Genomic DNA, 19,966 nt, shown 5'->3' on the forward strand with positions numbered 1-19,966 from the left:
AAACAAAAAATAAACTGACTAACATCACGTTACAATGTTTTCATTTATCGGAGTATTGTTTTGAATTCCATATTGCCACACACCGAGATCCGTTGGTCGTGAAATGTGCTGACAAGTAATGTTCTCGACTAGCATTTGTATCCCGAGTCGGGGACGATTATACTGCGCATAAGTGCAGTATAACAAAACCATGAGTGTCAGCGTTTTTCTCGCGATAGTACGTCACGCTGGCTCTACACGTGTGGGCAAAAGTCCAAGGTATTTAATTACAGTCATGGGAAGGACTCCAAATGCTGAATCTCACAAAATATATGCAAAACAATATTCATTCTCGAGTCGCAATAATTATTTATGACATCATTCTTATGCGAATGTCTCAGGAGAAAGTTTTGTTGAAAATAATTTGTTTCCGACTAAATTCATAATGTTTTTTTTTGTTTATAGCATAGACAATTGAACTGACGGCCCGCCTGATATAAAGCTGTTTTCGGAGTTCACAGGCTCCAAAAATCCTGGTTGACGCAATTTTTTTTATTTAGTCTTTACTTGTGGTAGGACCTCTTGTGAGTCCGCGCGGGTGGGTACCACCACCCTCCCTATTTCTGCCGTGAAGCAGTAATGCGTTTCGGTTTGAAGGGCGGGGCAGCCGTTGTAACTATACTGAGACCTTAGAACTTATATCTCAAGGTGGTTGGCGCATTTACGTTGTATATATCTATGGGCTCCGGTAACCACTTAACACCAGGTGGGCTGTGAGCTCGTCCACCCATACAAGCAATAAAAAAATTAATAAAACCCCTAGAATGTATTCGCACTGCGAAAGTACATAGTATGATATTGTGTTCTAGCAGACCTAAGCACATATTTTACGAGCGAGAAAGCGATACAAATCGAGTAAATTGGCAAAATTACATCACTCGTTCTAAGCAGTAAGTTAATGTGCATTTAATATTTCGACATAAATATATAACGAATTCAGACGATTGGACAGACAAGGACATGCACTGATTAAGTAATGAGAAAAATAATAATAATGTAATTTGATTTATAATGGACAACGGCAAAGTATTGAAGGGGGCGTATGATAGATTTGGAGGGGCTACGGTGAAGTTCATGAAGCATATTTAGCGCTATTACGGTTTTAGAATAATCATAAAGGTTAACGAATTCGCAGGCTATAGCTACTTAAATGAGAAAAGAAACATTCATTACAATCGCAAATAAAATAAAATGAAACAGAGGCAGACAATATAAAAAAAAGAACAGAAAAACGAGAGCACGAAATAGCAGAAAGAACTTATATTATTAACAATAAAACAATAGCAAATTAACAGTAAAAAATATATAACTAAACTAAATCGCAATGGGTTTTATTATAATCAAATCTGTTACATACCAAATTATATTTCTGTATTATGCAATAAATCTATATATTAATACGTGAAGCAAAAACTTTGTACCCCTTATTACGAAAATTGCGCGGACTAAGGAGTATGAAATTTCCCACACTTACAGATAATATAGCGAAGGAGTGCCGAATGGTAATTTTTTTTTAAATAATGCATTAATAATACATTAAATCAATAAAAAAAAACGTTACACACACTACCATATATTTGACACACACGCATATGAATACTGTATGTATATTGTCAAACTTTTGTTGCTCTGTTAGTCTGTGATCAAATTGAGAATAGGTTAACATTGTGTATTTGTCTATAGTGTAGTCTTGGCGAAATCTGTGATTATAGAAGTATAATAGTCTTTGACAATAGAACCATAATAACGTTTCAAACTTATAATTTCAATTAATTATAGTCGCATTTCGACTACTGCGGGACAAATAGTAAATATGAATGCGTTACAAAAAAAAAAAAACAATGCGCATGCGAATTTCATTACGTTGGATAACGTTCCACCGAAATGTCAGCCGTTTTATGTATGTGCGTTTTATTCTATTTTAAAATTGATAAAGGCAGATTACGGTTGATGAGCAAATGTCACTTCAACAACAAAAACAAACGCCGTCCAGGTACCGGCGCGGCGTGCACATCGAGTGAATGTGTTTTTGCAGTTTTAATACACAATCGTCTGATAAGTATTTTGGAATTTTCCTCAACTGTAAATCTTAATAACTTATAACGAATTCATTGAAAAATTCTTTATACTGCAATAATGTGTCCACTGTTTTCTTAGTCTAATTTACGGGTACTCTCTTATCAGTCGCAATGAATGCTTTTTTGTTGAATGATATGAACGAATTTAGAACGTTCTGAGTTGTTACTTGTTATACTGCAGTTACGATCTAGACTCAGACTGACTGTGTGTGAGTTTTTTTTTAGAGCATTCTGAGTTGTTATACTGCAGTTACGATCTAGACTCAGACTGACTGTGTGTGAGTTTTTTTTTAGAACATTCTGAGTTGTTATACTGCAGTTACGATCTAGACTCAGACTGACTGTGTGTGAGTTTTTTTTTAGAACATTCTGAGTTGTTATACTGCAGTTACGATCTGGACTCAGACTGACTGTCTGTGAGTTTTTTTTAGAACATTCTGAGTTGTTATACTGCAGTTACGATCTAGACTCAGACTGACTGTGTGTGAGTTTTTTTTTAGAACATTCTGAGTTGTTATACTGCAATTACGATCTGTACTCAGACTGACTGTCTGTGAGTTTCTTTTTAGAACATTCTGAGTTGTTATTGTGCAGTTACGATCTAGACTCAGACTGACTGTCTGTGAGTTTTTTTAAGAAAATTCTGAGTTGTTATACTGCAATTACGATCTAGACTCAGACTGACTGTGTGTGAGTTTTTTTTAATACATTATTTCTTTAAGCAGAGTTTTTGCTGCGTCAAGACTACGGATAACCTAAGAATGTACAAATTTCTATAAAAATAAATACACGATTGATACAACGGTGGCTTTATTATCCGCATACCCTCTCGGTACTATGAACAGTAAGTAATGCATGATCAATTTACTGGCGCGTGAATTAAAACTGCGTTCTTGCGTGCAAAAACTAAAAAAATCATTGGAGCATATATAAGCTCATTGGTGCGTACAAAGTCCAGACAAAAATTGGAGATTAAACAACTTAGCCCTATCTATAGAAACTTTCGTATTCTACGACTAGATACAAAATTAACTAACTACATAAAATCATTAAGAAATTTTGGAGCACCGTGAAGTACATGACAAACATTACAAACATTCTGTACAACTAAACATTAAGTGTGACCTTTGAACTTACCGTCCATTCGTTGAGAAAAATCTTAGCCTCGTCCTTATTACATTTTTTGTGTCGCTTGAACTCGTCCCTGGCGTAGTTGTCTCCCAGGACACGGAGTTCGGGCGGCAGGCCCCGGTGAACCCGGAAGATCAATTTGTAGAGCCGGCGAACCCGCGACACATGTTCGGGTGATGACATCCTGGGGGCAAAAAGAAAAATTAAATAAAAAAAACAATACATTAATAAAACTGTGCTAAAAATATTCTAAAATTTTTAGAATAGGATCGGTAAAATTAAAAAAGAACCTTACCGAACCGCCAATAACCTATAAAATCGACTGAACCGAAGCAGATTTGTAGCGTTTATAAAAACTGACAATAAACGGATGAAACGACGTAGATTTAAAAAAAATATTTTGAAAATAGAAAATTAAGTTGAAAAAATAATAATTGTTGTTTCAAAATTATTTTTTCCATCGACGACGGTTCCACACAAGTCTGGTGCAGCTTGTATGGAACCGTCTCGATGCAGCGTCTATCGTCGAATGAAACAAGCTTAAACCTAACTTAGCAGCTAAACGTTATCGCCGCCGCACACTATTTCTTGGAACAGGAAACGCAGGTGTCCTTTTCCATTGGCTTGCAACTTACAACGAACGACACGTAGCGTGTATTTGAAAAAAAAAACATATTGACGTATCATAATTATTTCTTTTTTTTTGTTCTCCAAAATTTTGAAATTTGTAGCGAGTCATCTTCGGCGCATCCCTAAAAAACCGCCCTGTGCCCTAAACGTAAGTCCACTTTATTATTTTGTAAATCGCTAGCTAATCTTGATCGTTTATAGACGATTAATATATTATTATGTATTTTAATATAACCTTTTACATATTTTATTATATATTATAATTCTTTCAGACATCATTTTGATATAATATAACACTATTTTTAAATTATAGAATACGGAGGTTTCTTTTATTGCCCGTGTAGGCAGACGAACATACGGCCCACCTGATGGTAGTGGTTACCGTCGCCCATGGACTTCAGCATTGCCTGGGGCAGAGCCAAGCCGCTGCCTACCGTGAAAGGTGCCGTATGTGTAATATTTTTATTTTTCCTTCTAGTGTTCGTTGTTGGGACCAATTGCTTTTAAATTGCTTGTTAAGTTAACGTGCTTGGCTCTAAACAGTATAGCAACAAATCAATTTTACATTTTATAACTAACCACAAGGACAAACTCAAACGGTTTATTCATAGTTCGGGCATTAAATAGTTTCGTCATAAACTGTTTACAAATTACCATAATACCAGATTTGATTTAAAAAAAACCAACTTCAACAAAATACAATGAGATGAGAGAGAAATAAAATGAAAGAATATAATAATCAATATAGGCAAAACCAATGCATTGTTTACACTGTTAAGGATAGCTTAAAACCTACTGATCATATTTTGATAAATTTTAAATGAGACCGACCATAGATCATCAAAAGCGATTAGTCTAGAATAAAGTTCTGAGGTAACACACAAAAAATACAATCGAATTGGGAAGGTCCCTTTTTCAAGTCGGTTAAAAAGGACCTTTGTTTGGCAGGCACGCGATCCCTGACTCCTCAAACAATGAATACTAGTTTTATACTCGCCAAGCTCCTGTGTATTGATATCCTAACAATTACTACCAAACGTCTTTTAATCATGTGTGTGCGCAGTGGGTCGCACCCCGATTGACACAATGGGTAACCTATATTTCCGTAAATAAATTCCCTCATTCCGGCTTCAGCGAGCGATAGCCCAAAAAAAGTAGCTACTAACCCTTCACTCCAATATCGAAGAGTAACCAAGTCCCTGTAAAACCCCTTAAAATCAGACGAACCGTTGACTAGTCTAGCCCACCCAAGCGAATAAAAAGTATATATTGGATGCAGTGTAATCAATAATTAGGTCTCAGATAATCGTTTCTATAAAATTGAAATTTTAAAAATGATGAATTCGATAAATAAGAAGTCTTCAAAATTAAGATAAATGCACGTTAAAGAAACAAGGTCAGCATACGGTCAGTGAGGTCAGTGACGATATTCGAACATTGATAACATTACAGTTATCTACAGAACAACGATTGCATTTAGCACTTATTTTTTTAAAAAAATTGCAATTTTCTGAGTATTATTTAAATACATATATTTTTTGTAACATGCCATTACGTAAATTATTTATAGCATTGTATCATTCAGACACTCGTGCGTTTCGTGATTGTACTTCTTAATTGCGGGGAAAATTTTAGTAACAGCAGGACGTAGGACTCTTGAGTGTTTTCATTTCCGCTATTCGTTTCAAACCTCTTTTTAACACGTTTTCATTGGCTTGGTGTTTTTTTTTTACCCACTGTAAAGCGTCGGATTGTATTGAAATTTCGCGCACTTATCAAAGACCGATAACAGTACAATAATTGAATTTAATTTTGCGATTATCCTAAGCAGGATCTTCAGAATTAATGACAGTTAGAACAAGGTTTTTTTTTTTTTTTTATTGCTTAGATGGGGGACGAGCTCACAGCCCACCTGGTATTAAGTGGTTACTGGAGCCCATAGACATCTACAACGTAAATGCGCCACCCACCTTGAGATATAAGTTCTAAGGTCTCAGTATAGTTACAACGGCTACCCCACCCTTCAAACCGAAACGCATTACTGCTTCACGGCAGAAATAGGCGGGGTGGTGGTACCTACCCGTGCGGACTCACAAGAGGTCCTACCACCAGTGACAGTAGTGTCTTGTGCCGACTACTAATTCGTGTGCGCGCCCGCTATCTTTCTTGGATATGTAGTCAGAGAACCTATCATCGGATCGAAGAACTTGTCTCATACTGGTGGTAGGACCTCTTGTGAGTCCGCACGGGTAGGTACCACTACTCCGCGCCGTGAAGCAGTGATGCGTTTCAGTTTGAAGGGTGGGGCGGCCGTTGTAACTATACTGAGACCTTAGAACTTATATCTTAAGGTGGGTGGTGCATTTACGTTGTAGATGTCTGTGAACTGCAGTATCCACTTAGCACCAGGCGGGCTGTGAGCTCGACCACCAATTTAAACAATAAAAAATCTCAAGGTGGATGGCGCATTTACGTCGTAAATGTCTATGGGCTCCAGTAACCACTTAACATCAGGTGGGCTGTGAGCTCGTCCACCCATCTAAGCAATAAAAAAAAATGTAATAATCGAAATGGTTAGATTACGAAATAAATCAAAAAACCACCTAATAACCTGTTTAGTGTGTAATTTTTATCGTTAAATACTAAAAAGCAAAAATAAATAATAGTTTAGTTTAACTAGATGAACTAAGAAGTACAAAATATTAAAAAAAATAGGAGTGATTAAAAAAAATCTCATTTTAAAGTAAAGAATAAGTGCAGTGCCTTTAAGATATTTTAGAATGGCTTTATACTTACCAATATATGTCAATAAAATATTTATAATAATTGACATCTAGGACCCTATACACTTTTACGAAAACTAGTGGTCCCCTGGTGGTCGAAATTCGACTATAATTAATTGAAATTATAGGTTTGTGCACTATTATGATTCTATGGTCAAAGACTAATAGACTTCTATAATCACAGATTTCACCAAGACTACATTAAAGACAAAAGGTATTATAAGACAAACAATATTCAATCTATTTTCAATTTGACCACAGAATATAAGCAATAAGAAAAGTTTGACAATAAGCAAATACTATGCCTGTGGGTGTGTGTGTGTCAAATACATGGTAGTGTGTGCAATGACTTTTTTTATCAATTTAATGTAGTTTTATGCATAATTTAATATTCTCTATAAGTGTGGAAAATTTCATTACTCCTCCGTCCGCGCAATTTTCGTAAAAAGGGATACAAAGTTATTGCTTCACGTATTAATATATAGATATTATTTTTCATTCATAAAATTTTTTGGGCTTGTATAAAGTTATTACCTGTTTTTTTTAATTCTGTTAGGTACAAAAGCGTTTCTTTTTTAATTACAATTTTTTTTTATTACTATTTATTTTTTAATACCCTTTAAACAATTATTTTTACGACTATTATATTTAATTGACTTCATTATTGGTGGTAGAGCATCTTATGAGCCCGCACGGGCGGGAACTGCCTATTTTTGCCGTGAAGCAGTAATGCGTTTTGGCTCGAAAGGTAGGCAAGCCGTTGTACTATAAATACTGAGAGTCAGAACTCATGTCTCAAGTTGAGCGGCGGCATTTACTTTGTTGACGTCTATGGGCTCCGGTGACCACTTAACACCAAGTAGGCCGACAGCTTTTCCACCAATCAAAGCAATAAAAATAAAATATGGACTCAATTCAGCCACCCATGCAACTCTTTTATCCATTAAACTAGCATCGGTGGGCAGCGGCTTATCTCTCTCCCTGGCATTGCTAACGTCCATGGGCAACGGTAACTACTCACCATCAAGTGGGCCGTATGATCGTCTGCCTATAAAGGCAATAAAAAGCATGTATAATAAACTAGCATATGGCATATTTGATGGCTAGTGGTCAGCAATATTAAAGTCACAGCCAAGTTGCTGCCTACCATTGAGGACTCTCCTCAAAGGTCGTTCGAAGATGGACATATGGCTCAGCGAAGAATAAGCCGTTGAAGTATCACTACTGGTGATAGAACTTCTTGTGAGTCCGCATAGGTGGGTACCACCACCCTGCCTATTTCTGCCGTGAAGCAGTAATGCGTTTCGGTTAGAAGGGTGGGGCAGCCGTTATAACTATACTGCTTTAGAACTTATATTTCAAGGTAGGTGACGGCGTTTACGTTGTAGATGTTTATGGGCTCGGTAACCACTTAACACCAGAAGGGCCGTGTGGTCGTCCACCCACCTCAGCAATCTATATATATAAAAATGAATTGCTGTTCGTTAGTTTCACCAAAACTCGAGAACGGCTGGACCGATTTGGCTAATTTTGGTCTTGAATTATTTGTGGAAGTCCAGAGAAGATTTGAAAGGAAGATAATTATGAAAATGCTCGGAATTTAATAAAAATAACAATTTTATTTTCCCTTTGATGTGACCCCCGTCGGACGGATTCCTTTTGTTTGTTTTAAGTTTATTTTATACAAAAGTTTAGGTTTTTTATTCATCGATTGAGGCACTACGAAGTCTGCCGGTTCAGCTAGTTAATAAATAAAAACCCAGGAGGAAAATTCATTCTAAGTCCGATGGTATATGGAAAAATAAGATTTCTGTAAACGTACTGAGAATGAACGCAAAGGTGGTCGTATTGAGGAACTCTGCTCCGCCGGCGAGCAGTGCGATACTACAAAAGCGATGACGAGACAATTTCAAACGATTCCTTAGAGTATCATTTACCAGCTTACTTATAACGATATGGACCACCTAGTTTCTGTTGTTGATGTATAATATATATAGTATAAAATATAACAAAATTTCAGTGAAATGCGACGAACGAAGCGCGGACGTACAGGATATTTCGAACATAATTATTTGTTTAATTAATAAATACCGAGATCGAATCATGTACGGTCGTATTCCCTATGTTTAAATAAATATATAGATAATAAACAAGCAGACAAATAGCAAACAAACCTATTCATCATCATATAGGCTGCAGTGGGGTCCTCACATATGCAAGTTAGCGAATAGACTTAGTTCTGCAGCGTTTGCGGTAAAAAAAATACGAACGTATACTGATGAAGATACGGCACGTCTAGTTTATTTCAGTTATCTTCATATTGTTATGTCCTATGGCATTTTGCTATGGGGCAATGCTGCCGATGTCGAAACGATTTTCATCCTGCAGAAGAGGGCTATTCGTGCTATTTATAATATGCACCCGAGGGATTCCTTGAGGGACAAATTTAAAGAAATCAAAATTCTAACTTTAGCGTCCCAATACATTTTTGAAAATTTATTGTACTTGCGTAAAAACATTGTAGAATTCCCCAGAGTCTGCGATTTGCATAATGTGAACACTAGGAACAAACATAGGCTTGCGTTGCCGGCGGCTCGAATTAAGAAAATAAGCAACTCTTTCAGGGGGCTGGGTGTACAACTTTTCAACAAGATCCCACAAAACTTTCAACTACTACCTATTCATAGATTTAAGAAAACTGTCAAGGAACGTTTGTGCAACAAGGCATATTATAAAGTTAAGGATTTTTTACTATATGGCACTACGTGGGAATGAGGCGTTCCCTCCTGGCCTTTTCATTTTTCATTATTATTATTATTTATATGAATTGTATTTTTTTGACTTGTTTTTTCGTATAATGTAAATATGTTTTCTTATTTAAAAAAAAGAAGAAAATATTTGATAAAATCCGAAAAAAAAATATATGCCCGCTGAGTTTGTTTCGCCAGTTCTTCTCAGGACTGTGGCTTTTTTTGGAACCGGTGGTAGAGTTAACATTTTCTTTTACATTTTGACATTCAACAAGTGTGTTTTTGATGACATCCAAGTTGAAATAAATGATTTTGAATTTGAATTTGAATTGAATCACGAGAATGTTTTTTTTTATTACTTAGATGGGTGGACGAGCTCACGGCCCACCTGGTGTTAAGTGGTTATTGGAGCCATAGACATCTATAACGCAAATGCGCCACCCACCTTGAGATATAAGTTCTAAGGTCTCAAGTATAGTAACAATGGCTGCCCTACCCTTCAAACCAAAACGCAATACTGCTTCACGGCAGAAATAGGCAGGGTGGTGGTACCTACCCGCGCGGACTCACAAGAGGTTTTACCACCAGAAAGAATTCCCGATGCGTGAATCGAACAGTCAGAGGCACTAACCACTGCACCACCGATTCAGTCAATAGTTAAAAAATAATTAAACGTTTAAAATATAATCTAAACAGGACGATAAATCGTGATAAGACGTATTGTAGGACCTCAGGGGTACGTGTTAACATCTTGCCTATTACTAACGCGTAGCACTGTAGTCTTGCGTTCGGGTCCTTATAAGCTGAATTCAGCAATTGAGTCCTTGTCTCAAAGTGGGTGGCTGTTTTCACCAATTACACTTCCAATTACTTAAAGTCAACGATATTAGACAATAAAAACGTTTCAGAAAAAAATTCCGACATTTATTTTCAGAATGTGCGGAATTAAATAAAAGCATTTGCGGTAAGACGCTTGCTATGGGTTTCAATAAGCTATTATAAGGCTGATATATTTTCAGGCTTTCTATTCCATTTTTTGGTTAGATGGGTGGACGAGCTCGCGGGTCACCTAGTGCTAAGTCTTTACCCGAATCCATAAACGACGTGAATGCCACCATACTCGTTCAGACTAGATCTATTAGACGTCTCAATTGTACGGTAATTACGCTACTTATATTTTTTTAATATTTAATACTATCCAAAAGATATGAGAATTGTCTTATTATACAATTGTATTCCTGTATTGCAGAATTCCTACAAGTAAATATGTAATGTTTCATTAGAGAAAAAAAAAGGTGCTCAGTCATCGGTAAAGTAAACAGCGCCACCCACCTTGACACATGATACTAAATCTCATCTTGATACATAGTATAATGGCTGCCCATCCTTTAAGCCGAAACGAATTACTGCTTGGTAAGTACCTTCTCGTCGGACGTCACAAGATACTCTACCACTAGTAAATTCAATAGATTCCTATTGATTGAATACTTGAGACGTATTTATGTCCTGCCCTGGTGAAACTGGAAAGGCCTCCGGGCCACCAGTAATACTTCAATCATAAAAAAAACGTATTTATGTATGTATGTGTACGTAGGTTTTTGTACGAATTTTGTAGGATTTCCGCATTACTATTTTTTATTTTAAGAACAACATGTAAAGAAGACCGCTATTTTCCTAACACGAAGCCGCGATTACGTGTTTCTCCGCTGAAAGCCATCAATTTTAATTGAATAATAATAAAACCGAAGCAGATTGGTGTTTAAATATTAATATGACAAGTCTCAAATCTGCTTTAATAGGAACCAATGAAGAAAGTTTCTCGAAACGAGAAATCGATAAGTCGGTACCGTAGAGCTGCGTGCGCATGCCATCACTAGTCTAAATTGCGCAGCTCGTGTGTCCCCTCCCTATTCTAGAATGCTTCGATTAAATTTTTTTAATCTTTAGTAAAAATAATTTTGTAGTTTACGATTTCGAAAAAAGTGGACATTGGATTTTATTTTAAATGTACCTCAAGTATTGCTGTTTTTAATAAAATTTAATGTGCGCAATTACGATTCCTCGTTTAAAATATTTCAATACTTTCCCCCGGCACAACTCATTATCCCGATGCGTTTCAATGTCCACAACGTGCTGCGATTATTAGCTAGTATTATATATACGAAGAATTTTTTTTTTTGCTAAATTTCAGAGTACATTTTCACGAGTGTGATTGGAATCGAGAGTACGCAAGTACGTCTCGGAGCATCGATCGATAACTGAAACGGGATGCCACCCCAAAGATGCGCGCGCAAAATCTCTAGAGAAGAAAAACTTCAGGATATAAAAACGACCCGAACGAAACATAAATTACTAAATAGCCGCATTATAATTTTCCTGAAAATTTAATCAACATTTGAAATCTGAATTATTAATTAATTAAACCATTTTAGTATAACAGTGGTGGATGGAACAAGGACGGCTGCGCGCGCACCTAGGTGTGGCCCCTTAAGAAAAACCGCAATGCAGTAATTAGAATTTAAAATTCCGCAAAACACAAAGATAGCTTAGCTATCGTGATTGATGATGATGTTAAACATGAACGAGGAATCATAGTGAAGACCCGACATTACAACCCAAAGACAATGTTAAAAAATAAGTAAGCTCACCTTTATAACGACCCCGGTGGAACAGGAAAACATTCTTGAACGACATTTTGATTTATAATTATCAATTACAATACAATAAATTTTCAAAGGTCCTGGCCCGTCTCTAAGTTTCAGACGCGATCTTCCCCGCAGATCGCCCGTCAGGATCTGCCGCGCAGAACGAACGGCCCGACCCTAGGCCGAGACTAGGGGTCAGAACCAATAACGGCACATGCGCATTACAGGCAACCGAGCCACTGAAATCAATAATTCGCCGTACGTCCAGACAAGGATATGTCTGAAGCCGCCGCCATTGTTACATAATGTAAAATTGTACAGTGGACAGAAATGTTAAAATACAGCGTATTTAGTTTTATTAATGAACTCATAAATTACTTTTTGATTTTTTATAAGGACTCCCCCAAATAATTATTAATTTATTATTATTGAAACAATTTTTTTTTTGTATTGTTACGTAACGCCGCATTGTACTTTAAACGAATTATCCCCGCACAATGGTACACTGATGCAAAATACTCCAACTTACTTCATTTTATTAAAAACACAAACGGGCAGATTAGTTCACGAAGCATTTGGTTTTAAAATAGGTAGTAGATATAAGCCAACACTCGTTTTCGCCGCTACTGAATCAGATTACTTTTCGATTACTAGGTACATCAGCGACTTATGAGCCGGTAAGCCGTGTGCACGTCTGCGCAGAATCGACAAAAAATAAAACTAAAATACCTATTCGTAGCATGAACATACATAATATTTAGCATTTTCTTGGTTACAGACTGTTATGAACCCAACAAAATCGTTGATAATTTGCAATTCACTTTTATTGAATCACTTATACCGTCGGGACTAGCAATCCGGTCAATTATTTATCATATGAAGGATGTTCAATTTACAGAGGGGGACATGTGACGTGACGGACACAACGCTCGCTTTATAATAGGGAAGGAAACATTTTGTCGGTACAATTTGTAATAGAGGACATGTGAAAATTTTTGCTGCAACTATTTATTTAGTATGCGTCGATAAAGTTACGATTTACTTATACGAGTAGTTTCTTTGACGTATCGTATTTCATGGGATGGTTGGGTTTAATCAATTTGCTACATGATATGTACACTAACAGGTATTCATAAGTATGATGTTGCTCAAACATGGTATGCTACCTGAATTCCCAAGAACTATGCTGTAGACCGACATATCTGTAAAGATCAGCATTTTATTACAGTGCGAACACTCTCCTCTCCTTCTTATTGAACTGATCCACTGGCAGTTCGGAATGGATGAGAGAGATAGAATACTGTTCACTATGGAAAAAAATTATATCATGTGGTGGACAGACATGGCTTGGTTTTAATTTAGACATTTTAACCAGTTTTTAGTTTTCTATGGAATTTTTAAACAAAGGATAAATAATATCTCACACACTGGACTTAAAAAATTGTTAAAAAGGGTATTTTACAAGACATTTCAATAATGTATAATTTCAAAATAGTGAACTAACTCATTATATCTCATTATCGTGTCGTGAAGACAGCTTCGGCTATCAAAATAGCTTTGATCATTGTTTTTGATATTTTTTCCAAGTATAGATAAGTTAGAAATTACAATACAGTGTTGTTCTACTCACATTATTTCTGTATAAAATGTATCATATTTCATGTAATCGTACCTACTGAATTCCTTTTAATATTTACTTTGCGCACAGTTAAGTAAGCCCTTTGTATATGGAGAATGTGAATTAATATTTTCATCATTTTAATGTTCAATTCATTATGTGTGGTATATTTAATTGTGCATTTAACATTCAACCACTTTTGTGCAATAACATAAATTAAGAACATTTTTCTATTTAAGTATATAATATAGATATATAATACATATATAATCAGATACTACTGTATTTTTTTATTTTCTCACTTTATCCACTATCCATTTTCAACTGACTCCTATTAATATTCTACTTTAATAATTTTAATTTAAAAAATACATTTAATTGTATTGTACAAGGGCTGTTTAGCATTTTTTATACACTAGTTTCATTCCCATTTCTCATTTTTGATTGTTCAATTTCCACATTCAAAATAGGCATGATTTGAAGACATTTAACTTATTCATACCATTGAACTTCTAAGTGTACTATTTCACTAATAACATTAGACGACGAAATTGCAACTTGATCTGAACATCTTTTTTTACTAAAAGACATAAATCCAGAAGCACAAATTTGTTTTAATTAATTGTTTTGTTTCTGGAATAATAATTTTTTTATTACGACTGACGAAATGTCAAAGGAAATTCCCAAAAATATATTATTTTTATGTTAATTGGAATGATGGACGCTACTAATATATTTCAACCATTTCCAAATTTCATTAATAGATTTCAACTTTAAATTCATTTAATTGATTTCTTATGCAAACACACATGTCCTTAATACAGGAAAATTTTCTAGAATTGTTATAATTGATGTAATAAGTTTTTTTTACCTAAATAGCAATATGTATGAAAGAATCAAAACACCCTTTGGTAATGATAAAATACTCTTCTGAATGCCTGAATGAATCTGAATGCTTTATTAAATGCGGGTCAAATAGACAAGTTTTACATTACTCAAATCATAAATTTTCAGACAAGCTCACTGTACCTATCTAAATGTCTTGAGGCCAAAAACTAGAGTCAGGTTCATCAGCAATACTAGTTGTAAGATCTCATCAAGTCAAAATCATAAATTTCGTGTTTCAGTTAAAATCAATATGAAAGGTTTGTCGGCGACAAAATCCAGCGTCATTATTTAATAATGTTTTAATTTTAATTAGACACGACGAAATATCATGTTTAAAGTGTTTTTAATATGAAAATGATCAAACCTACCTTGTAGCCATTGCTTGAAGACTCCGGTTACTGTACGATTAACAATACACGATAGTATACATATTTTTATTCAAAATAAATATAAATAATAAATAATTAAAAGAAAGAAAAACATTGGATTACATGATGACATAGATTATACACATGATTGCATTTTTCGCGCACAACCACAGACGACAGTAGTAAAACGTCAACACAATATCATGATCAAAATTTTCGACTCCTAGGGATATAATGTTGGCTGAAGTGTTGATACTATAACTATTTTGATACCTATTTTATACCAGTTGTGTAATTTAATCCTGTACTGCTTTTTGTCGCTCAGGGACTAATTCACTAGGCATAGAATGACAGCTGTCAACAAAATGTGAGTTAGTAATGGATTAGAATAGAGCCCGAATCGAATAGAATCAAATTTTTATGACTCGTACATACAAGGTACATGAGTACCTATTAATTTTTTGAGAAGAAAATGATTTACTCCAAAATCCTCCCTGCAACATCTGGTAATGTATTTTCGAGTCATCACTGCTGTTAAGGCAAACAGTTTAGTCACTAAAAAGAGAGATAACGTGATATTATCACAATTTATTTTTAAATTTCCAAATAATTTTGATGAAACCACCCAATTTCAACAGCTTGTTGTCATTCATTACTAAATTTTCAAGAATTTATTATCCTATCCGTCACTGTTGAAAAAAACATATTTCTGGCAGGGATCGCTGTGTATTTAACATAGGCCTTCTTTATTTAATCATCAATATTCATAGAAATTTATCTACGTTCGTTTGCCATCTAAGTCAGAAAACAGCTAGAAACATGTTATATTAAATCCAATTTTGATACATGTATGTCTAAATTGAGGCTCTAAAATAATTATTATTGTGATCATCATAAAAACAAGTTAGTTTTTTCTCGAGAAACTCTAATTTGAAACTCTAATTTGAAACAGAAACGTGAACTTTTAAAAAACTGTTTGGAGATGGTTTCAGATTTACCTAAAAAAGGTGGAGTCAAAATTCATAAGACTCAATAATAACAGACATATTTTATGCCGATAGGAACGTTGTTAGGGCAGTCGTGGAAACTTTTAACTGAAATTATATACGACAATTTGTTTTATTGAAGACAACATCATTTTTATGCTTAATAAAGCCAAGCCTCATACTGTTCGTTTAACAACCAACATTTAATTTCTTTTTAATGTGAAATTCATAATTGTACAACGGCCGGCCACATACTTATTATCTGAAATATGTTGACACAAACTTTTGTTTTGTTTGTTTCTGATGAATCCAGCTAGTACATATTTTTCCGAAAAAGAAAAAAATTATACATTCAATGTTGACCACGTTTCACATGATAACAATGGTCTTAATCTTTATACATTTTTTTCCACAGGAGAAAATCGCCGAATCCTCATCCGCGCGGCAGATGGGGTATGTGGGAGTTGAATCTCACTAAAAACTCCTGCCGCTCACAGCAGGGCCTCTACCCCGGACCGGGCTAGAGCCCAGTCGGGGCTATTGAGACGGCGGGACGTGATTGACGCAGAGCATATTACATCCATTCCGCCGTCCTACAAACGCCGGACCGGTGGCCGCCAGCGTCACAACCACTGATTACCTCGGTCGGCGGGCCGAGAGCCCGCTCTGATGGCATCGCGCTACCATTTCCCCCGGAGCGGTCGGGGGAACGCGGTCTACCATCACCCGGCTTCCTACTGCGGGCGAGTGTGCAAAGCACGCCGCCCCACACTCTGGGCCCCACCCCACAAAGCGGGTGGGACCCCAAGCTCTTAGGGGGCCGGGTAACGGGTGCGACCCCAGTTCCGACCCCTGCGGCCGCGGCGGATTTCTGCGTAGTGAGGAGAGATTGCCTCACTCGCCCCGCCGCCTCCTTCTGCGAGATGGTGCACTCGCAGAACTCGAGCGTAGCCTTCCAGGTCTCATCGCCGCCAAGCACGACGCTAGGCAGCGACATGTCCGGTCCTACCTTTGCGACCAGGACACGGCGCTGCACCTCCCAAGCGGGGCAGACAGCGAACGTATGCTCCGCCGTGTCCAGGTCGTGTCCACAATGGTGGCACCTCGTCGTCGGCTCAGCTCCTGTCCGGTGCAGGTACTTACCGAAGCATCTCGAAGTAAGTCGTCCTGCGCCACGATTCACCCAGTCATCAAAGACCGGGTAAACCACCTAGATGGTCCGCAGACCCCACGTGGGGCTGGCCAACCGCCTCGACTACAACTCGAGCAATCTTTATACATGCTGCATTTTTGCGTGACTTATTCAAATTCACATCACAAAGTTGAACATAACATAGCTATACATATTCAAATTACGTACTAGCTTACCATAAAATTAAGAGGTATCGTGATCCATAAAAAAATAATTAAAAAGTTACTTACCGCTGCCTTTCTCCGTCCAAAGAAATCCCTCAGAAGAATCGAAACGGAACATCGGCTGACGATGGACTTGCACTCGTTGAAGGCGCCATCCTGGGAAAAGGAGTAAACTTAATAAAGAGTTTTCTACGATGAAACAACTTTTTTTTTATCACAGCCATACACCTATTGGGTTAAGTCGGCAAACAACAATCATAATATTATAAATAAATCGTGCCTCATGCGGCTTAAGATTTATTATCAAAAAATAACTGCACGGTTTCCCTAATGCGGATTAACGCTGACTAACACGATTTTTTTTAAAACGTCATGTCGCTTATCTCTGTTGTTGACAGTACAACTTAAAAAATTCTGAGCGATCACTTAGTAAAAATAGTGGTAAAAATCGATTCAATGTGTCATTATGAAACTTTAGTTTAATATAAGAAAACAAAGCGGCCCCACTCTTAAGTGTTCGTCTTCGAACAAAAAACTCATCAAAAGAACGAACGACTTTAATTATTACCGACTAGCGACCCGCCCTCGCTTCGCTTCGGAAACATTAAAACACACATGAAACCAAAAAAATAAAATAAAATAAAAATTTAAAAAAGTAGCCTATGTTCATCAGGGACAATGTCGGCTTCTAATGGAAAAAGAATTTTTCAAATCGGTCCAGTAGTTTCGGAGCCTATTCGAAACAAACAAACAAACAAATCTTTCCTCTTTATAATATTAGTATAGATTGTATTTATTATTATTTTATACATTATTATTTTTTAATGCTTAGGTCGGTGGACGAGCTCACAGCCCACCTGGTGTTAAGTGGTTACTGGAGCCCATAGACATTTACAACGTAAATGCGTCACCCACCTTGAGATATAAGCTCTAAGGTCTCAATATATGTAGTTACAACTACACACTAGTAGTTACTGCTTCACGGACGCTACCCGCGCGTACTCAAAAGAGGTCCTACCACCAGTAGGTACTTAATATATTTAAACTAGAAGGGAATGTGTGTGGTTTCCATGTATTTTTACCACTTTATATGGTCCTTTCCATAAGGGTGATAACTGATAACGCTTTCCGCAGACGTAAGTGGTTTTTTAGACATACCTTAGCAAACAAATAAATCTACGACCGCATCGTTAACATTCTGACCATTTCAAAATCTTTACAGCTTTTGGGCAAAGAATACGATATCCTAAGGTTCTCAAATAATTTCCTCACTGTACATGACGTATTTCTCTTAAACTTGTATATTAGTACGTAGTATAAATTGTAAGTTATAAAAAAAGTTTCTCGAACTTTCTGAATAGTATGCCTTTGGTTATGAAAAAAAAAGGTGAGTTGAAACGTTATTCTCGTCGAAGTTCGCTGAGTCATATTTTTGTGTTTATTCAACACCCGAGCAAACTTCCCATCGCATTATGGGAATGCAATGCGCAAAGAACGTGTTGATTCTGCTTAATTCTCGGAAGCATCGAATATGATCTCGTTTATTAGGTTACATATAAATATAGAGCATTCATTTTAATAACGGTTTTATGCATACATAGAATGGAAAATTTCTACAAAATGGCGCCCCATAACGAAGGACCCGTTCCGTGTATATCTAAATAGCCAAACATAGAATAGTGCAATATCTTCTTTCTACCTTTTTTTTTTATTTGAACATTTTCGTTTTTATTCCGTCTTTGCAAAAAAAAATGTAAATAACTCAACAAAAGAAAAAATGCATTATAATACTCTGTAAAATGAAGATAAATCTTGAAGGGTCAATTTAAACTATGGGGCGAACGCTTGTGTTCATAAATGATCCGTGTTGCATAGCTAAGCTCTTCCCTACCGTACCTCCCCTCACTTTGTGCCTAACCATCGTTGTAGCTTTCATTGCTCTATTGTGAAGAAAGAACTTTGAGCGTAAGTTCTTAGAAGCCATTCGTACTTCGGTGCTGAAATGTAGTCGTCGCGGCCTAAAGGATAAGACGCCCTGTGTACACGTATCTCGCAGGCGGGTACCAATTTTTCTAATGAAATACTTAGCAGCTGTCCACCAATAATTTCAACACGTCATATCGGATCCTCCAGATCCAATAACGGTGCTTTTAGGTACCTCAAACACCGGTCATCGTTCTCGTCGAACCCGTCGCTTACGACGAAGCGCTCGGCGAGTAATTAACCCAAACACACAGCCCACTGAGTTTCTCGCCAGATCTTCTCAGTGGGTCGCGTTTCCAATCCGGTGGTAGATTCTGCTCTTGCTAGGGTTAGTGTTAGTAATGTCGTCAGATTTAAGCTCCATGAGTTCTCCTAATTTAGGAGGTACAAGCCCTTGAGGTTTCTAGAATGGGTAGGAAAAATAATAATAACAATAATTTCCACGTTGAAGTGGAATCGTATAACAAAAATGAAACCCACAAAAATTGTAATACAAGTAATTGTTAAGCTTTGAGACATTGACCTCAAGTCTGAAGGGACTCTGATGCCCATTTAACCAGGTGGACCTGAACTCGATCACCTCACTACGCATTAACTAAATAAAAATAGCAAATAAGTTAAGTACGGGAAGAATAATCGACATTAGCGAATCACGAAACCCCAAGATAAAAGTAACTTATTAAATGAACGACAAAGTACTTTAGTCTATGT

The 19,966-nt window shown here is 36.6% G+C and overlaps 1 protein-coding gene across 7 annotated transcripts in view; it reads right to left on the reverse strand.

The window, feature by feature from the left end:
• Positions 1-19,966, reverse strand: part of Sdhaf3 (Succinate dehydrogenase assembly factor 3) — a 52,576-nt gene that overhangs the window by 18,610 nt on the left and 14,000 nt on the right. For 3 of the 7 annotated variants that reach the window (XM_089727497.1, XM_089727509.1, XM_089727503.1), the window contains 2 exons: positions 17,339-17,428; positions 3,255-3,432 (listed from right to left, as the gene is read on the reverse strand). In XM_089727497.1, coding sequence (XP_089583623.1) covers positions 3,255-3,431 — 177 coding nt within the window. In that variant the 5' untranslated portion in view covers position 3,432; positions 17,339-17,428. Of the gene's footprint in view, positions 1-3,254; positions 3,433-3,543; positions 3,779-12,059; positions 12,168-14,930; positions 15,085-17,338; positions 17,429-19,966 lie in introns of those variants that run through there. The other 4 variants (XM_028180150.2, XM_089727513.1, XM_089727518.1 and 1 more) reach the window with 4 other exon arrangements.

The sequence above is a fragment of the Bombyx mandarina genome, chromosome 01 (assembly GCF_030267445.1).
Source record: "Bombyx mandarina strain Sakado chromosome 01, ASM3026744v2".
In the NCBI taxonomy this organism is placed as follows: Eukaryota; Metazoa; Arthropoda; class Insecta; order Lepidoptera; family Bombycidae; genus Bombyx; species Bombyx mandarina.